This window comes from Rana temporaria, chromosome 3 (assembly GCF_905171775.1).
Source record: "Rana temporaria chromosome 3, aRanTem1.1, whole genome shotgun sequence".
NCBI classification, from domain to species: domain Eukaryota; kingdom Metazoa; phylum Chordata; class Amphibia; order Anura; family Ranidae; genus Rana; species Rana temporaria.
The window spans coordinates 427,838,098-427,855,817 of record NC_053491.1 but is presented as its reverse complement, the minus strand read 5'-3'; the positions used below and the strand labels follow the sequence as shown (position 1 = coordinate 427,855,817).

The window sequence follows — 17,720 nt, the reverse complement described above, 5'->3', positions numbered from 1 at the left end:
GAACCCAGATATACACACATCTGAGCCCTATTTGCCACCAGGATGTGTGTGCAGACAGAGGTCGCGTATACATTGCCTTAAAAAAAATTCATACCCCTTGACATTTTTCACATTTTTGTCATGTAAGAAGCAAAAACCTATACGTATTTTGTGTGATGGACCAACACAAAGTGGCACATAATTGTGAAGTGGAAGGAAAATGAAAAATGGTTTTCAATTTTTTTCCAAATATGTGAAAAGTGTGGTGTGCATTTGTATTCAGCCCCCCTGAGTCAATACCTCCTTTCGCTGCAATTACAGCTGCAAGTCTTTTTGGGGATGTCTCTACCAGCTTTGCACATCTAGAGAGTGACATTTTGCTTATTCTTCTTTGCAAAATTTTCAAGTCTTGCCACAGATTCTCAGTTGGATTTAGGTCTGCACTTTGCCTCGGCTATTCTAACACATAAATATGCTTTGATCTAAACCATTCCATTGCAACTCTGGCTGTATGTTTAGGGTCGGTGTCCTGCTGGAAGGTGAACCTCTGCCTCAGTCTCAAGTCTTTTGCAGACTCTAACAGGTTTTCTTTTAAGATTGCCCTGAAATTGGCTCCATCCATCTTCCCATCAAATCTGACCAGCTTCTCTGTCCCTGCTAAAGAAAAGGATCCCCACAACATGATGCTGCCACCACCATGTTTCACGGTGGGGATGGTGTGTTCAGGGTGATGTACAGTGTTAGGTTTCTGCCACACATAGCATTTTATTTTAGGCCAGAAAGTTCAATTTTGGTCTTATCTGACCAGAGCACCTTCTTCCACACATTTTCTGTGTCCCCCCACATGGCTTCTCACAAACTGCAAACGGGACTTCTTATGGCTTTCTTTCAACAATGGCTTTCTTATGGCTACTCTTCCATAAAGATAAGGATTGTGGAGAGCACGACTAATAGTTGTCCTGTGGACAGATTCTCCCACCCGAGCTGTGTATCTCTGCAGCTTCTCCAGAGCTACCATGGGCCTTACGGCTGCTTCTCTGATTAATGCTCTCCTTGCCCGACCTGTCGGTTTAGGTGGACGGCCATGTCTTGGTAGGTATGCAGTTGTGCCATACTCTTTCCATTTTTGGATTAAGCAGTGCTCCGTGAGATATTCAAAGCTTGGGATATTTTTTTTATAACCTAACCCTGCTTCAACCACTTAAGGACCTCCTACCGACGATATACGTCGGCAGAATGGCACGGCTGGGCACAGGTACGTACAGGTACGTCGCCTTTAAGAGCCCAGCCGTGGGTCACGCACGCTCCGGTCCGAAGCGCCGTGACCGCGGGACCCAATCGCCGCCAGTGTCCTGCGATCGGTCACAGGAGCTGAAGAATGGGGAGAGGTGTGTGTAAACCCACCTTCCCCATTCTTCTGTGTGACACTGATCGTCTGTTCCCTGATATAGTTCAAATGCATTGAAAACACAGCAAAAACGCATCATTTTAACGCCCAATTTTTTTGTTTTTTATGTGAAAAAACACCTTGAGCACAATAAAATTGCAGCGAATTTGCTGTAAAATTACGGCGAAATCGGTTTTAGCTGGCGTTTCGCTTCAAATTTGTTAGTGTATCTAAATCTGCTAGTACATCTAATGCTCCTCTTCCCCCCCCCCCCCCCCAGATTAAGAATACTTGTGTCCAAAAGTGTCTCTGTTGTTCCTTCATCAACAGTGTAGATATTCTAAAGCTACATTCACACTGGTGATTAATGTCGGTGCCAATAGTAGCGGCAGGAATCGGAGATTGCATCTTTTTGCGGCTGTCCACACAGCCAGCGATTACCTGCAGTGATCACTGCTGGAGGCACTTTGTGTGATTCCAGTAGTGATCACAGCAGGTAATTGCTGGCTGTGCAGAGAGCCGTGAATAGCTGCATCCACCAGCGAGCTGTCATTTTAGTGAACGGGGCTGGCGGCCGCACCTACCTGCTAATAGCCGCAGCAGGAAACTCCGATTCTCACCGCTACAATTTGTACCAGCTGCCAGTCAGTGTAGTCTAGAACAGGAGGTGTGTTACTGGCCAGATCACCAGGTAAAAGCAGAGGGGAAAATATACTAAAAATAAAAAAATGAATTTAGCCACCACATCTAAGTATTGGTGAGTTGGTAAGGTTTTGGGTTTTTAATTTCTAACTGCGCTATAGCCGAATGACGGCTACAGCGTGGACACATTTTTCCGGGAGGGCGTCTATCCTGCGTGCCCCCTTCAGACACAGCTGATTACTGATCCAGGTAAAGAGCCAGTCACAGCAACTTCTAACCATGTGACCAGATGTGTCCAATCAGAGCTTATCACAGTGTAATCGGGATTTGCTGGTTATCAGCATTTCTCTCTTCATGCTGACAGCATGTCAATCCATACAGGGGACATCTACACTGAATATAAGTACAGCCCCAACAGTACCCATCAGTGAAGGAGAAAAATTATTTATTTACTAAATTTTATAACTGAAACAAAAAAAATTCAAAATATTCTGCCTTTTTTCGTTTGTTTAGCAAAAAAATAAGAAACCCAGTGGTGATTAAATTCCACCAAAAGAAACCTCTGTCTAATAAAAATGTAATTTGGGTACAGTGTTGCATGACCGCTCAATTGTCATTTAAATGCCTTGTACACACAATCGGATTTCCATCGGACAAACACGTGGAATTTTGTGCGAAGGCCATTGGCCGTGAACTTGTTCTGCATAAAAAACGGCAAAACATTGTTGGCCAACATACACAAAACTACGTGTTTTTTCAGCTCATTCACCCTTCTGCTAATGTTGTGTTATGATTGGCATTGGTTCAGAGCATGCGTGTTTGTACTTTTGTGTGTACACAAGTCAATCGGGAAAAATCCAATCGGATAATCCGACGGCACACATTTGTCGGAAAATTTTAAAGCATGCTATCCAACATTTGTTGTCGTAAAAATTGTCCGATGGAGCATACAGAAGGTTGGATTTTCCGACAAAACCATCACACGTTTTGTTGTCGGAAAAAACATTTGTGTGTACGAGGCAGAAGTGTGACAGCGCTGAAAATTGTCCTGGACAGGAAGGGGGTGAAAGTGCCCAGTAGGCAAGTAGTTAAAACTGTATTTAAACCCAAGGGATTCAAATGTAATATATTGCAGCTCACCTTGGATATGGTTTTTAGCTATTTTCCTTGCATGTGGTGGCTGCCTGAGTTTTATTTTTTTATTTTTTCAGACTTTTTCACCTGTTGATCCTTTCAGTAATATTCTTTCTGTCATAGGGTGACAATGCTCTCACTGTATCCTATCTATGGAGAAACTGCTTGGGCCTTGAAGAAAAGGGCACACCCTGAAAGCTTGTCCTGAAAATTTGGATGTTGGTGCAAATCCAAAAAAAAGTTGCTTTACTGATTTTGACTACAAACAGTCCCTATCTTCTCACTTCTATCAGATGGGGGTAGTAGTTTTAGGTGACAGAAGATAGCATGTTACAAGAACATTGCATTTCTGGCAGGAGCAACATCTTATTTTCTAGAAAATACAAAAAAAAAAAAAAAAATTTTTTGTCTGAAAAAATAAAATTATTGCAGCCACCACATCTAAGAACTGGTAAGTTGCAATTAATTATGTTGTCATTCTTGGATTTTAGATATATTTACCCTCTTGCTGCCAGGCCCAGCCTCTACATAAAACCAATGGGCCACCCTCCCACGGGGGACATCCCCAGCCTCCCATTTTTATATTTTTTATATAATCTTTTGTCATGTAGAAAAACCTTTTTCTTACAGAAATTAAAGTGGCTGTCCTCTCATAGCAATGGATAACAAAGATAGAAAGGAAATGAAAAAAAAAAAACACATTATTTATCATAAAAGATATCAATAATAAACTTCCCTAAGAGCCGGTTCACACAGGGGACTTGCCGAGCAACTCGGCAAGGCGATCTGCCCACGACTTCAGAGGCGACTTGCAAAATGACTTCTGTATTGAAGTCAATGCAAGTCGTCTCAAAGTAGTACAGGAACGACTTGAGTCGCTCCTATTAGAACGGTTCCATAGTACAGAACGGAGCGCGACTTGTCAGGCGGCTAAGTCTCCTGACGATTCGCGCGCCTGTGTGAACCGGCTCTTGGTGTCTGGACTCTTGCCATCATCCAGGGAACCATAGTACATACAAGCACTGCATCCTGAGAATAAGAGACGGGAGGGGAGGCCCACATAAAACCAATGGGCCACCCTCCCACGGGGGACATCCCAAGACTCCTATTTTTAACTTCAGGTTGCCAGACTATTGTTCAGTCTTTTTACTTACAGGTTTAAGAATTACTAAAAGACCTAACAAACAATTTTTTTTTTTTTTGAAGGCACAGGTCCTGTAGAATAAAAAAAAAACGTTGCTCGTGATTTTGCACATGTCATTATAGTTGCGTAAATGTTTATGGAAGGCATATTTTCAATAAAAATACATTAAAGTCATTATTAGTGCATGCAGATATGACAATTTCCAAAATGCTTACAAAACCAAAAAGATAAAGTATTAATAAATAACAAATGTGTAAATGTTACATTGTGCCTTTTTGGGAAAAGGTGAAAAGCGAGGAAACTCAAAACTTTAAAGTGGAGGTTCACCCAAAAAATAAATGTTTAACTTTACATTCAGCCGAGTTGTCCTAATGACAATCGGCTGTTTTTTTTTTTCGTACATACCGTATTTTTACCGCCGCTTCCGGGTATGTCTTCTGCGGGACTGGGCGTTCCTAATTGATTGACAGGCTTCCGACCGTCGCATACTGCGCGTCACGAGTTGCCGAAAGAAGCCGAACGTCGGTGCGCAAACGCCGTATAGAGCCGCACCAACGTTCGGCTTCTTTCGGCAACTCTTGACGCGCTGTATGCGACGGTCGGAAGCCTGTCAATCAATTAGGAACGCCCAGTCCCGCAGAAGACATACCCGGAAGCGGCGTTGAAAAAACGGTATGTACGGGGAAAAAAAAAACAGCCGATTGTCATTAGGACAACTCGGCTGAATGTAAAGTTAAAAAATTATTTTTGGGTGAACCCCCGCTTTAAATAAGTGACTTGGGCTAAAACTCTTGAGGCTAGTGTCACACTACTGTGTTGTGGTAATACATCATGCAAGTTAGAAGAGTTGCAGGGCCTTGCGTTTTAAATGCCACCGGAACACACTTTGCCAGCGCATCTCAATGTGTATGTGTTTTAAAGCACAACAGTGCACATATAGGAACCACCTGTACTCTGCTGGCGCCCCTATCAAGGGGATCAGGATGCCTTAAAAATTAATTCCAGGTATGGATATTTTATACATTGGTCCAAGCTGAACTAATGTAACTATGTAACTTTGTATATACCACACCTGGCCAGTCCCCTTGGAAGCTGGAAATCACTAAAGTAGACAGTGCTGATGCAATGGGGTGAATTTACTAAAACTAGAATAAAATCTGCTACAGCTCTGTATAGAAACCAATAGGCTTCTAACTTCAGCTTGTTCAGTTAAGCTTTGACGACAACAAAAAAAAACACTAGAAGCTGATTTCTATGCAGAGCTGCGCCATTTTTTTCCTGTTTCAGTTTTAGTAAGTCAACCCCAATGTGTGCAGTAACGCATCACAACACAATGCAAATGTGTGAATCTAGCCTGAAATATTTCCTTAACTTCTAATATGTAATGTGTGCAGTGCAATAAAAGACAGGTTTGCAGTAGTGAGCACTAAACACTAAAAGGTTTAACAAATAGAAATATTTTTTTAAAGGTTAAATATTAATGGCTTAAATTATTATTATTTTTTAAATATTATAATACTGGATTTATATAGTGCCAATAGTTTGCACAGCGCTTTACTATATAAAGGGAGACAATACAGCAACAATTCAATACAAGAGAATTAAAGGAGTTCTCTGACCTAAAACTTTTAACCCCCGCTGTGCCCAGGCTGTAAAAAAATAGAAAATAAACTTTCACTTACCTGCCTACGATCCCCCGTTGTTCCGATATCGCCGTCCCGTTCTCCGGTCCCGGGCCCCTTCCGCTTCCTGTGTGTCGGTGACTCATAGTGCGCTCAGCCCATCAGCGGCCGCAGCAATGTCCCGTCGCGGCCACTGATAGGCTGAGCGCACTGTGAGTCACCGACACACAGGAAGCGGAAGAGACCGGGACCGGAGAACGGGACGGCGATATCGGAACAACGGGGGATCGTAGGCAGGTAAGTGAAAGTTTATTTTCTATTTTTTTACAGCCCGGGCACAGCGGGGGTTAAAAGTTTTAGGTCAGAGAACTCCTTTAAGAGGGCCCTGCTCCTGTGAGCTTACAATATAATAGGGAGAGACAAGTGGAAGAAAAGTTAATAACTGTCAGGCCTTGTACTCACGGCAGGACATGTCCGATGAAAACGGTCTGCAGACCGTTTCCATCGGACATGTCTGGCCGGGGACTGCCCGGGGACTTCTGTTCGATGGCTATACACACCATCGAACAGAAGCCCGCGCGTAAACATTACGCGGGGCGTGTCCGCGGTGTCGCCGCGTCGATGACGCGGTGTCGCCGCGACAATGACGCGGCGACGTGGGCGGGCCGCCTTAAAAATGCTTCCACGCATGCGTCGAAGTCATTCGACGCATGCGAGGGATGCGGGCGGCAGGACATGTACGGTAGGTCTGTACAGACGACCGTACATGTCCGGGCGGACAGGTTTCCAGCGGACTGTTTTAAAACAAGTCCGGGAAACAGTTGTCCGCTGGAAACCTGTCTGATCCGTCCCAAAATGGTCCGCTCGGGCCAACACACGGCCAAACATGTCTGCTGAAACTGGTCTGCGGACCAGTTTCAGCAGACATGTTTGGTCGTGAGTACGGGGCCTACGGGATGAACTGATAGGAGAAATAAAATATATGGTTATTAGCTGAAGGCAGGATAGGCTTCCCTGAAGAGATGTTTTCAGGGATCACCTAAGGCTGCATTCACACCTAGGCGTATTTACGCCCGACGCTCGTGCCGCTGGAGGGGCGAATTTACATTGATGTCTATGAGATGGTTCACATCTCACGCCGAAACGCCTGCCGCCTGAAAACAAGTCCCGGACCCTTTTTTTCAGGCGGCTTTCGGCATTCGGCATAGACATCAATGTAAATGTTTTGTAAAAAAAAAAAAGTATACAAATCGCGGCAAAATACGCCGCGTTATAGTGTGAATGCAGCCTAAAAGTGGACAGAGTAATAGAAAGCCAGTCAGATTGGTTTAGGGAGTTCCACAGGATGGAGGCACCACTTAGAAAACCGTTCTCCTGTAAAGGTTACCGAGCTGGATATCTGCAAGCAGTTTTGCTTCGCTGTGATCCTTATGTCAGTAACAGGCAAAGAGTTAAGCAACTCCAAAGCTAAAACCAAACCCTGAATAAAGGTCCTCTCTGTAAAGAAGATGGTAAATACTTGCCCGTTTACAGCCCATGGCGGCACTCCAATCCAGAAAACACACTATCTGAACTCCCTTCAGAAACTGACACTTCTGGGACTGTCAGTCTCCTGGTCCACCTTTCCCTTTGCTTCTCCAGACCTCTATGCTGCTTCTGTGTCCTCTAGCAACATAAACTAAAGCATATACTGTATCTCCAGCACAACTAGCATCTCTGAGAAATTGTCTGGGCATTTATTTAGATCAGGGGTCGCCAAACTTTTTAAACAAAGGGCCAGTGTACTGTCCTTCAGAATTTAGGGAGGCCTCACTGGACAATGGGAGTAGACATTGCCCTGGAGTCAGCAGGAGTTAAGAGTGCCCCATCTTTGGTATTGGGGGGGGGAATAATAGTGTCTCGTATCAGTGGGAGGAATAGTGTCCCTTTGTTGGTTTCAGTGGAAGGAATAGTGCCCCAAGGGCTGGATAAAGGCAAGTATAGGGCCACAGTTTGGAGACCACTGATTTAGATGATCACATAATTAAGGTGCAACATTTTGGGGCCATGAAAGACTACTTTATCAATATGTGGTGATCATCAATCGGGGCCTGAAATGTTGCACCTTACTTATGTAATCATCTAAAGCAGTGATCTCCAAACTGCGGCCCGAGGGCCGGATGTGGCCCTTTGCTCGCCTTTATCCGGCCCTTGGGGTAGTATCCCTCCCACTGATGCAAGACACTATTCTGACATCTGACACCGACAGTGGAGATCTATTTCTCCCACTGACACCACTAATGGGCCACTATTCCCCCCCTATGATACAATCGATGTGGCACTATTTCTCCCCCTAATACCATATGTTTAGTCCCATTGATGCCAGGAAAATTTCAACCCCCGCTGGCCAAAGTCCGGCCCTCCAAGGGTCTGAAGGACAATAAACCGGCCCTTTGTTTAGAATGTTTGGAGACCCCTGATCTAAAGAAAAGCTTAGACAATTTCTCTTAGATCATTCAGCTGGAGAAAACAGGAAATCTACCTTCCCCAAAGTGTCTGTTTCTGAAGAGCCTTTAGGTGGTGGGTTCTCTTGATCAAAGCCATGTTTAGCTTTGCACATACTTGTTTCAGGCCTGTGACTGTCAAGTAGTGAAAGGAGGATGAGATTGACTGCCCTGGACTATGCCCTTCCAAAACAGGTCAGCAGTGGCAATTCCTATATTTCCTTAACCACTTAAGGACCGCCTCCTGCACATATACGTCGGCAGAATGGCACGGCTGGGCACAAGCACGTACCTGTACGTCCTCTTTAAGTGCCCAGTCATGGGTCGCGCGCCCACGACCCGGTTCGAAGCTCCGCGGCCCCGATCGCCGCTGGAGTCCCACGATCGGTCCCCGGAGCTGAAGAACGAGGAGAGCTGTGGTAAACACAGCTTCCCCGTTCTTCACTGTGGCACTGTCATTTATCGTGTGTTCCCTGATATAGGGAAACACGATCAATGATGTCACACATCCAGCCCCGCCCCCTACAGTTAGAAACACATATGAGGTCACACTTAACCCCTTCAGCGCCCCTTAGTGGTTAACTCCCAAACTGCAATTGGCATTTTTATAGCATTTTTTGCTGTGAAAATGACAATTGTTCCAAAAATGTGTCAATTTTCAGATGTGTCCGCCATAATGTCGCGGTCACGAAAAAAATCGCTGATCACCGCCATTAGTAGTAAAAAAAAAAAAAAAAATATTAATAAAAATGCAATAAAACTATCCCCTATTTTGTAAACACTATAAATTTTACGCAAACCAATCGATAAACGCTTATTGCAATTTTTTTTTACCAAAAATAGGTAGAAGAATAAGTATCGGCCTAAACTGAGGGAAAAAGTTTTTTTTTTTCGATATTTTTGGGGGATATTTATTATAGCAAAAAGGAAGAAATATTGCATTTTTTTTCAAAATTGTCGCTCTATTTTTGTTTATAGCGCAAAAAATAAAAACCGCAGAGGTGATCAAATACCACTAAAAGAAAGCTCTATTTGTGGGAAAAAAAGGACGTCAATTTTGTTTGGGAGCCACGTCGCAATCGTCAGTTAAAGCGACGATGTGCCGAATCGCAAAAAACTGGCCAGGTCCTTTACCTGCATTTTGGTCCAGGTCTTAAGTGGTTAAAGATTAATCTACTCCAGCAGTTGGACATTTATGCATTTGGGCCTGTCTTTGAAACCTGTAAAAAAAATGCAGAGATGAAAAGTGATGTTGTCACCAAGAGTGACCAGTAAAATGTCATATTTTATATAGTAAAAAGAAACTGGAATCCATTTGGTTACCTATATTTAACAGCTTAATTTTTGCTCCTGGTTTCTTTCTTGCTGGGTTCATGCTGGTACAACACAACTGTTGTAGGACTGTCGATCTGACTTTGCCCTGTGACATCGATCCTACTTCCATCCGATTTGAATGAACATAATACGATTTTTCTCCGACTTTCCTTTGACCAATCAGAACAATCCCAGTGTGACATAAATTCCTTTTCCTGCTGCTGTAATCACCATGTCGGATGGTTTGGACAAACATCCGACTTTGATCCAACTTCAATGATAATGAATGGGCTGAATACAGACCAAAGTAGTGCAGAAACCTTTTTCAAAGTCGTACCAGTTAAGACTGCTCTCATAGGGAACCATTGATTTGTACAAGTCATGCGACATATGCTCTGACTTTGGGAGCACATGTCGCACCAAGCCTCTGCCAATTATATGAATGGGCCCGATGGATTGTATGTAGATCAGCTAAGCTGGTGAAATTGCAAATCTAAAAGCTCGTAAGAATTCCACCTTGCACAGATCTCCATGAAATGTACAAATCTTGGAAGATTACACACGTTCTTCATAGTGATGCTAATGACCCTTCACATGGTCTTCTGCAGTTTTCACATATTCAATCCTTCATACTGTATGCATTTGTTGATGGAACAAATGCCTCTCATGTTGCTGGATCTAAATTGATTTCAAGGCTGTAGATTTTATATAATGTTTAAAGTAGAACTATAGGCAAAAAATCGCTGATGGTCGCCATAACTAATAAAAAAAAAAAAATTATTAATAAAAATGCCATAAAACAGTCCCCTATCTTGTAGACGCTATAACTTTTGCGCAAACCAATCAATAAAAGCTTATTGCGATTGTTTTTTTTTTTTTTTTACCAAAATTATGTAGAATACATATCTGCCTAAACTGTGGGGGAAAAAAAGTTTTTTTTTTATATATTTTTTGTTTTATAGCGCAAAAAAAAAATCGCAGAGGTGATCAAATACCACCAAAAAAAAGTTCTATTTGTGGGAAAAAAGGACGTCAATTTTGTTTGGGAGCCACGTCGCACGACCGCGCAATTGTCAGTTAAAGCGACGTAGTGCCAAATCGCAAAAAGTGACCTGGTCTTTGACCACCAAAATGGTCCAGGGCTGAAGCGGTTAAAAAAAACAAACATTATTAACGATTTTGAATATTCCAAAATTTGGACACATGATCCACAGGTTGCACTCTGAGGAGCTTTTTAACCACTTGCTTACTGGGCACATATACCCCCCTCCTGCCCAGGTGAAATTTCAGCTTTCGGCACTGCGTCGCTTTAACTAACAATTGCGCAGTCGTGCGACGTGGCTCCCAAACAAAATTGACGTCCTTTTTTCCCCACAGGTAGAGCTTTCTTTTGGTGGTATTTGATCGCCTGTGCGGTTTTTATTTTTTGCGCTATAAACAAAAAAAGTGCGTCAATTTTGAAAAAAATACAATATTTTTTACTTCTTGCTATAATAAATATCCCAATTTAAAAAAAAAACACATTTTTTTTCTCAGTTTAGGCCGATACGTATTCTTCTACATAATTTTGGTAAAAAAAAAGTTATAGCGCTTACAAAATAGGGGACAGAATTTTTTTTTTTTTTTTTTTTTTTACTAGAAATGGCAGCGATCTGCGATTTTTATTGGGACTGCGACGTTATGGCGGACACATCGGACACATTTTTTGGCGCCATTCACATTTATACTGCGATCAGTGCTATAAATATGCACTAATTACAGTATAAATGTGACTGGCATTGAAGGGGTTAACACTAGGGGGTGAGGAAGGGGTTAAATATGTTTTCTATATAGTGTTCTAACTGTAGGTGGAGGGGGGGGGTGACTGGGTGGGGTGACCGATCTGTGTCTCTATGTACAAGAGACACAGATCGGTCTCCTCTCCAGAGACAGCACCGCTGTCTCTGTGTAAAACGGCAATGAGAGATGATCTCATATGTTTACATATGAGATCATCTCTCATTGGCCGCACAGATCGCATCGCAAACGGCCACTCTGATTGGCCGTTCGCGGCGATCTGTAATTGGCTGTGTCCAAGGGACACGGCCAACACAGATTTTTCCCGCTACGCGCTCTGGAGCGCCCGTCAATTGACGTCCACTTGGATTTTGGGATCCGCGCTGTAGCCGTCAATTGAAGGCTAGCGGATCCCAAGTAGTTAAAGAGGCAATAGGACAGTCACAGCTACCTAGAACATTTTGATGGACAGTCTGGCCTATCAATGCTTCACCACAATGGTTCGCATTTATTAGAGGAGTTGCTGTGATAAAACAGCTTGAAGAGAATGTTCTGTATGTACTGCTTCAAACATTAAACTAATATAATGACAATGAATAGTGGTAGTAAAACATTTTATTTTTTATGAGTTGGCAAATATACAAGGTCCATAAAACTTTGCATTAAATATGTTCCTTATTATATAAATCTACAGAATTAAGTTCCCATTTACAGCATTTGCAAGTGGCAAGTTCTAAGGGAAAAAATAATAAAAATAAACCAATAGTGCAATGCAGCAGGATTCACACACCAGCTCTTTTCCTCCCAGTGCACACCACCAGCCGTGCGATCAATGTGGCTGCTGGTGTGGACAAACAATATGGCAAGTTTAGGTTGTCAATTAAAAGGTTAAAAAATAACACCAACATTTATTGCGAAGGCTACCATTCATATTAACATCTATTCTTCACCATAAGAAAAATGATGATGGCTGTGCAAAGTGTTGTGAATGAAAGGGGAAGCATAGTCAATTTTCAGTGGTCTCTTCTGTCATAAATGTCCCCCCTGCCTGTCGATGAGTAATGCTATCTGAGCCGCACATGCACAGCTCAGTCTGCATTTACGGTTCTGTGTGCCACACCAAAGTGAATTCCGTGCACCACAGCCCGGCCATTCAAACTGCTGAAGATGCGGAAGGAAGGCCAAATTTAGATGGAAGTGTCAGGGACCAGGGGGAGCCATGACAGCCCAGTGCTAGAGGGCTCTGTTTGTAGGCAAGTATCTCATAGTATACTGGTATGCTGTGCATACTAGTACATTATGACTTAAACCTACAGAGGGGCACTATTTTTTTTTTTTACTTTCCCAAGGAGTCTTTACTCCCGCTTTAAGGGCCCATTTACATCTGTGCAGTGTGGTAATGCCTACATGTTATTGTGTTTGAATGGGCTTGGCAACCAAGCTGACATTTTTCGGCAAGAATGAGGAAATTAATGTTTTCCTCTCATTTAGTCTGCATTTGCTTTAACCTGTTTAAATTTTAGCACGCTACAGTGCTTTAAAAAAGTATTCACACCCCTTGAAATTTTACAAATTTTAATTTTTTCATGTTGCAACCAAAAAAGTTAATGTATTTTATGTGATAGACCAACACAAAGTGGCACACAATTGTGAAGTGAAAGGAAAATGATAAATGGTTTTCAAATTTTTTACAAATAAATATCTGAAAAGTGTGGCGTGCATTTGTATTCAGCCACTACATTCAATAATTTGTAGAACCGCCTTTCACTGCAATTACAGCTGCAAGCCTTTTTTTTTTGGGGATGTCTCTACCAGCTTTGCACATCTAGAGAGTGACATTTTAGCCCATTTTGTTTTTTGTTGCAAAATAGCGCAAGCTCTGTCAGATTGGATGGAGAGCTTCTGTGAACAGCAATTTTTAAGTCTTGCCACAGATTCTCAATTGGATTTAGGTCTGAACTTTGACTGGGCCATTCTAACACATGAATATGCTTTGATATAAACCATTCCGTTGTAGCTCTGGCTGTATGTTTAGGGTCGTTGTCCTTCTGCAAGGTGAACCTCCGTCTCAAGTCTTTTGCAGACTCTTGCATGTTTTTTTCCAAGATTGCCCTGTATTTGGCGCCATCCACCTTCCCATCAACTCTAACCAACTTCCCTGTTGAAGAAATGCTTAATGCTCTCCTTGCCCGGCCTGTCAGTTTAAGTGGACGGCCATTTTTTAGTAGCTTTGCATTGTGCCATACTCTTTCCATTTTAAAATGAAAGATTGAACAGTGCTCCATGAGATATTCATAGCTTGGGATATTTTTTTTTAATAACCTAACCTAACCCTGCTTTAAACTTCTCCACAACTTTATCCCTGACCTGTCTGGTGTGTTCCTTGGCCTTCATGATGCTGCTTTGTGTCTCTAAGGTTCTCTAACAAACCTCGGAGGGCTTCACAGGACAGCTGTATTTATACTGAGATTAAATTACACACAGATGGACTCTATTTAGGAAATGGGTGACTTCTGAAAGCAATTGGTTCCACTAGATTTTAGTTGGGGGTATCAGAGTAAAGGGGCTGAAAACAAATACATGCCACACTTTTTAGATATTTATTTGGAAAATCATCTATAATTTTCCTGACACTTTGTGTTGGGCTATCACATAAAATCCCAATAAAATACATTTACGTTTTTGGCTGTAACATGAAAAAATGTGGAAAATTTCAGGGGATATGAATACTGTAATAGATGCAATACATGCACCTTCTTTACTTTTTTCTGAAAAGAGAAGTTAGCTATTTTTACCGAGATTTTTCCAACAAATTGATAAATGTTGGAGCACAGTAATGAGCACTTGGAATTGTGTGCTGATTGTTGCCTCATGGGGAGCTCTGTATGGCCTAATAGTCTCATCATGCTGTTGAATCAGAATGGAATCTGGCTTTGCACGGCCTCTCTAAGGATGGTGCTCTGCCATGTAATATCGGGTTGTTTTTTTTCTCTCTTCGGACCAGAAATTGAAATCTTTCATACCAATGCTGAGGGCCTACAGACTCGAGCGAACTTTCGCCCCAAACCAATCTTTATATCGGAACTACCCTGCATCTGAGCACCACAAACCAAAAACACAATTTAATTAATTTTAAATACACAAAGCAAACTCATCCATACATCAATGTCTCCATGTTTTATTTAGCTGAGAAATAATTTTCAAAAGCACCCTCTAGCATTTTTGGTGGTGGCCATCTTGAGCAATGTCAGATGGTTCATGTTGCATTTGCTTCCTGGAATCTATTTGCCCTTAGCGCGGGCTTGCAATTGTTCCATTAGATTATGGCGACCTGTCACAATTGGTAACAGAAGTGACGTTTCAAATACTGTAGCTGCTGACTTATAATATTAGGACACTTGCCTGTTCAGGGTTCCCACAATGTTGTCACCGCGGACAGTTTTTGGACTGGCTCTCAGGTGGTGCTGCTGCCATTTATGTTGAGGGAAACAGGCAGTGAAGCCTACTGAGCAGGACGTTGAGACCTGGCCTCCATGCTGAGGCACTTTTTGCTGCCTGTGCCTCTACCTCAGAGCTGTGTGCAGGCAGCCTATTATGTCAAAATTTGACATGTGGGCAAGAGCTGGTGCATGGATCCAAACGCATAGACTGCATGTTTAGATATGTGTACCCGCTCCTGCCTGGAAGATGGTGCCCGTCTGAATGAGAGGTAAATGCGCAAATACGCCTGATGCCAAGTTGCCTGCTGTTAGGATAAATGATCTCAAGAACGATTGTTTGGTGGCCAAATACAGCATGTTCGACTGGTTTCCATCTAAAATGTAGATGCCTTAAGCTTTAACTCTGGGATAAATAAATATTGTCTAAATACAATATCCACGTGTATTCTTACGCAAGTCTTTTGTGTACTTCTCCCAGATATGTGCCAAAATTCACTATGAAACAAATCCTGCCCGAAAGTTTCCTTTTTTAATAAAGACCAATCACTGCTGCTCTCTTGCCTTGTGCTGGGGGTCTGAACTTGTATATGCCCCCCTGTTTTTTTGCAGGCAGGCTGTAGTTTAGTAGGTGGACCTGCTGGGTACAAACCATGAATCTTCTCTTTGTACAGAAAATATTCATTCATTTTACAAGTTTATATATGGGTTATCAAAAGTATTTAGTACCAGCAAAATTGATTTTCTAGCCTTTTCTTGCTACTGAGGAATAATATAAAATTAAGTTTTTTGACCTGAAATTAGGAGTCTGTTTTTTTTTTGTTGCTGAGGATAATTATTATTGACCGAATCCCAACGGGTGGCAAATGGCTCTGGCCTATACAGGATTAGATTGTGGTCTACATACAGCCGAGACATTGTTCATTTCCTTCTGCTCCCAGGATGTGATGTTTTGCACTTTTCAGGTAGCATGGCTATATTATAACAACAAAAAGTTAGAACGTACCGTATATACTCGAGTATAAGCCTACCTGAGTATAAGCCGAGGCACCTAATTTTACCACAAAAAACTGGGAAAACTTATTGACTCGAGTATAAGCCTAGGTTGAGAAATGCAGCAGCTACTGTAAGTGGAAAAGAGGGTCAACAGTGCCCATTTGCACGCCTCGCTGTGCCCATTGCAATCTCACCTCACTGTGCCCATTGCAATCTCACCTCAATGTGCCCATTGCAGCTTTGCCGATCGCCATACATGATTCTGTACTCCTGACTGTGTACCTGATTATGGTGCAGAGTCAGACGACGGGTGGCCATTGTGGAAAAGTCGCGCCGCCTCCTCCTTCTGATTATGGTGCACTGCAGAGTCAGACGGCAGGCGCCCATTCTTGAAAAGTTGCGCCGCCTCCTCGTTCTTTTCCATGATCGGCGGAACACGCAGTTTCCCAGCAGACACTGTGTTTAGTGTTCAGTGTTCCGCCTATCATGGACATTCTTTCATCCTCGGACAAGAGGCTATCATGGAAAAGAACGAGGAGGAGGCGCGACTTTTCAAGAATGGCCGCCTGACGCTGCAGTGCACCATAATCGGATAAACAGAGGGAGGAGGCGGCGCGACTTTTCCACAATGGCAACCCGTCGTCTGACTCTGCACCATAATCAGGTACACAGTCAGGAGTATAGACTTGAGTATAAGCAGAGGGGGCATTTTCAGCCTAAAAAAAGGGCTGAAAATCTCGGCTTATAGTCGAGTATAGAGTTTAGAATGTGCATTGCTAGTTGTGCTATTTATTTGAAGCAAATCTCTCAACATCTCTGAAAAGAAAAGTCTTATGTGAAAGTAAAAAGAACTACGCTCAGTGGGAAGAATGCCCCTTACCTGGGTGATCACGTTGGAGGGGGGAGGAGAATTAGGGGTTATGGGCTGATCGTAGCGTACAGATAACATTTAACTAACTTGTTTTTTTTTTTCCCTCTTTTTTTCCCTTCCACTTACTACCTTTTGTTCTCCTTTTGCACCTTCTTGCTTTGGTGTCATCTTTTTTGGAACACCGATTTCTAAATTGCACATCTTCTAGATCTTCCATGCTATTGTTGACATCACCTCGGTGTGTTAAATAACATCCTCCTTCCTACTGTCCTCCACTTTCTTTCATTGGTCCTCCAATTCCTTCTTTTTACCTTTGTGCCCCATGGAGGACGTTCATTCCTCATACCTGTCTGGACAGGACGATGTGGATAACCTGCCCTACCCACTGCCATCGCTTGGGCAGAATGAAGCTTGTGCCCCCATGCCATGCCCAGGAGGTGTGGAGATTGTTCTTGTAGGTGGTGCAGAACCCACAGTTGGTGCATATCCTGGCGAGACTGGTGTCCTCCCATCCTACTCCCACATTGGATATCGAGAGGAGAGCAGAGACGGTGAGTAGGGTTGATGTGGTCCTTTTTAATCTCATTCTACATGATTATTGTTACTTATAAAATAGAACCTACAACATGTTGCTCGCCATGCAGTATATGGTCAGATCTTTTAATGTTAGCAGCAAGAGACCTGAGCAATTTTTGATTTTCTTTTTACTGGACAGTGGATACTGGGTGAAATTATTATTTTCGTAATGTGGCCCATTTCTGTTTTAAACTTGACAAAACCAGTGAAAATTATTGCTAATACACTATATTACTAAAAGTATTGGGGCGCCTGGCTTTGCACACACATGACCTTTAATGGCATCCCAGTCTTAGTCCGTAGGGTTCAATATTGAGTTGGCCCACCCTTTGCAGCTATAACAGTTTCAACTCTTCTAG

General features: G+C 42.7%; 1 protein-coding gene across 1 annotated transcript in view; it reads left to right on the top strand.

Annotated features, from left to right (window-relative positions):
• Positions 1-15,749: 15,749 nt before the first annotated feature.
• The window catches only part of WIZ (WIZ zinc finger), a 165,866-nt gene continuing 163,895 nt past the window's right edge, over positions 15,750-17,720 (top strand). The window contains exons 1-2 of the mRNA XM_040341722.1: positions 15,750-15,883; positions 16,994-17,336. Coding sequence (XP_040197656.1) covers positions 17,108-17,336 — 229 coding nt within the window. The 5' untranslated portion in view covers positions 15,750-15,883; positions 16,994-17,107. The remainder of the gene's footprint in view (positions 15,884-16,993; positions 17,337-17,720) is intronic.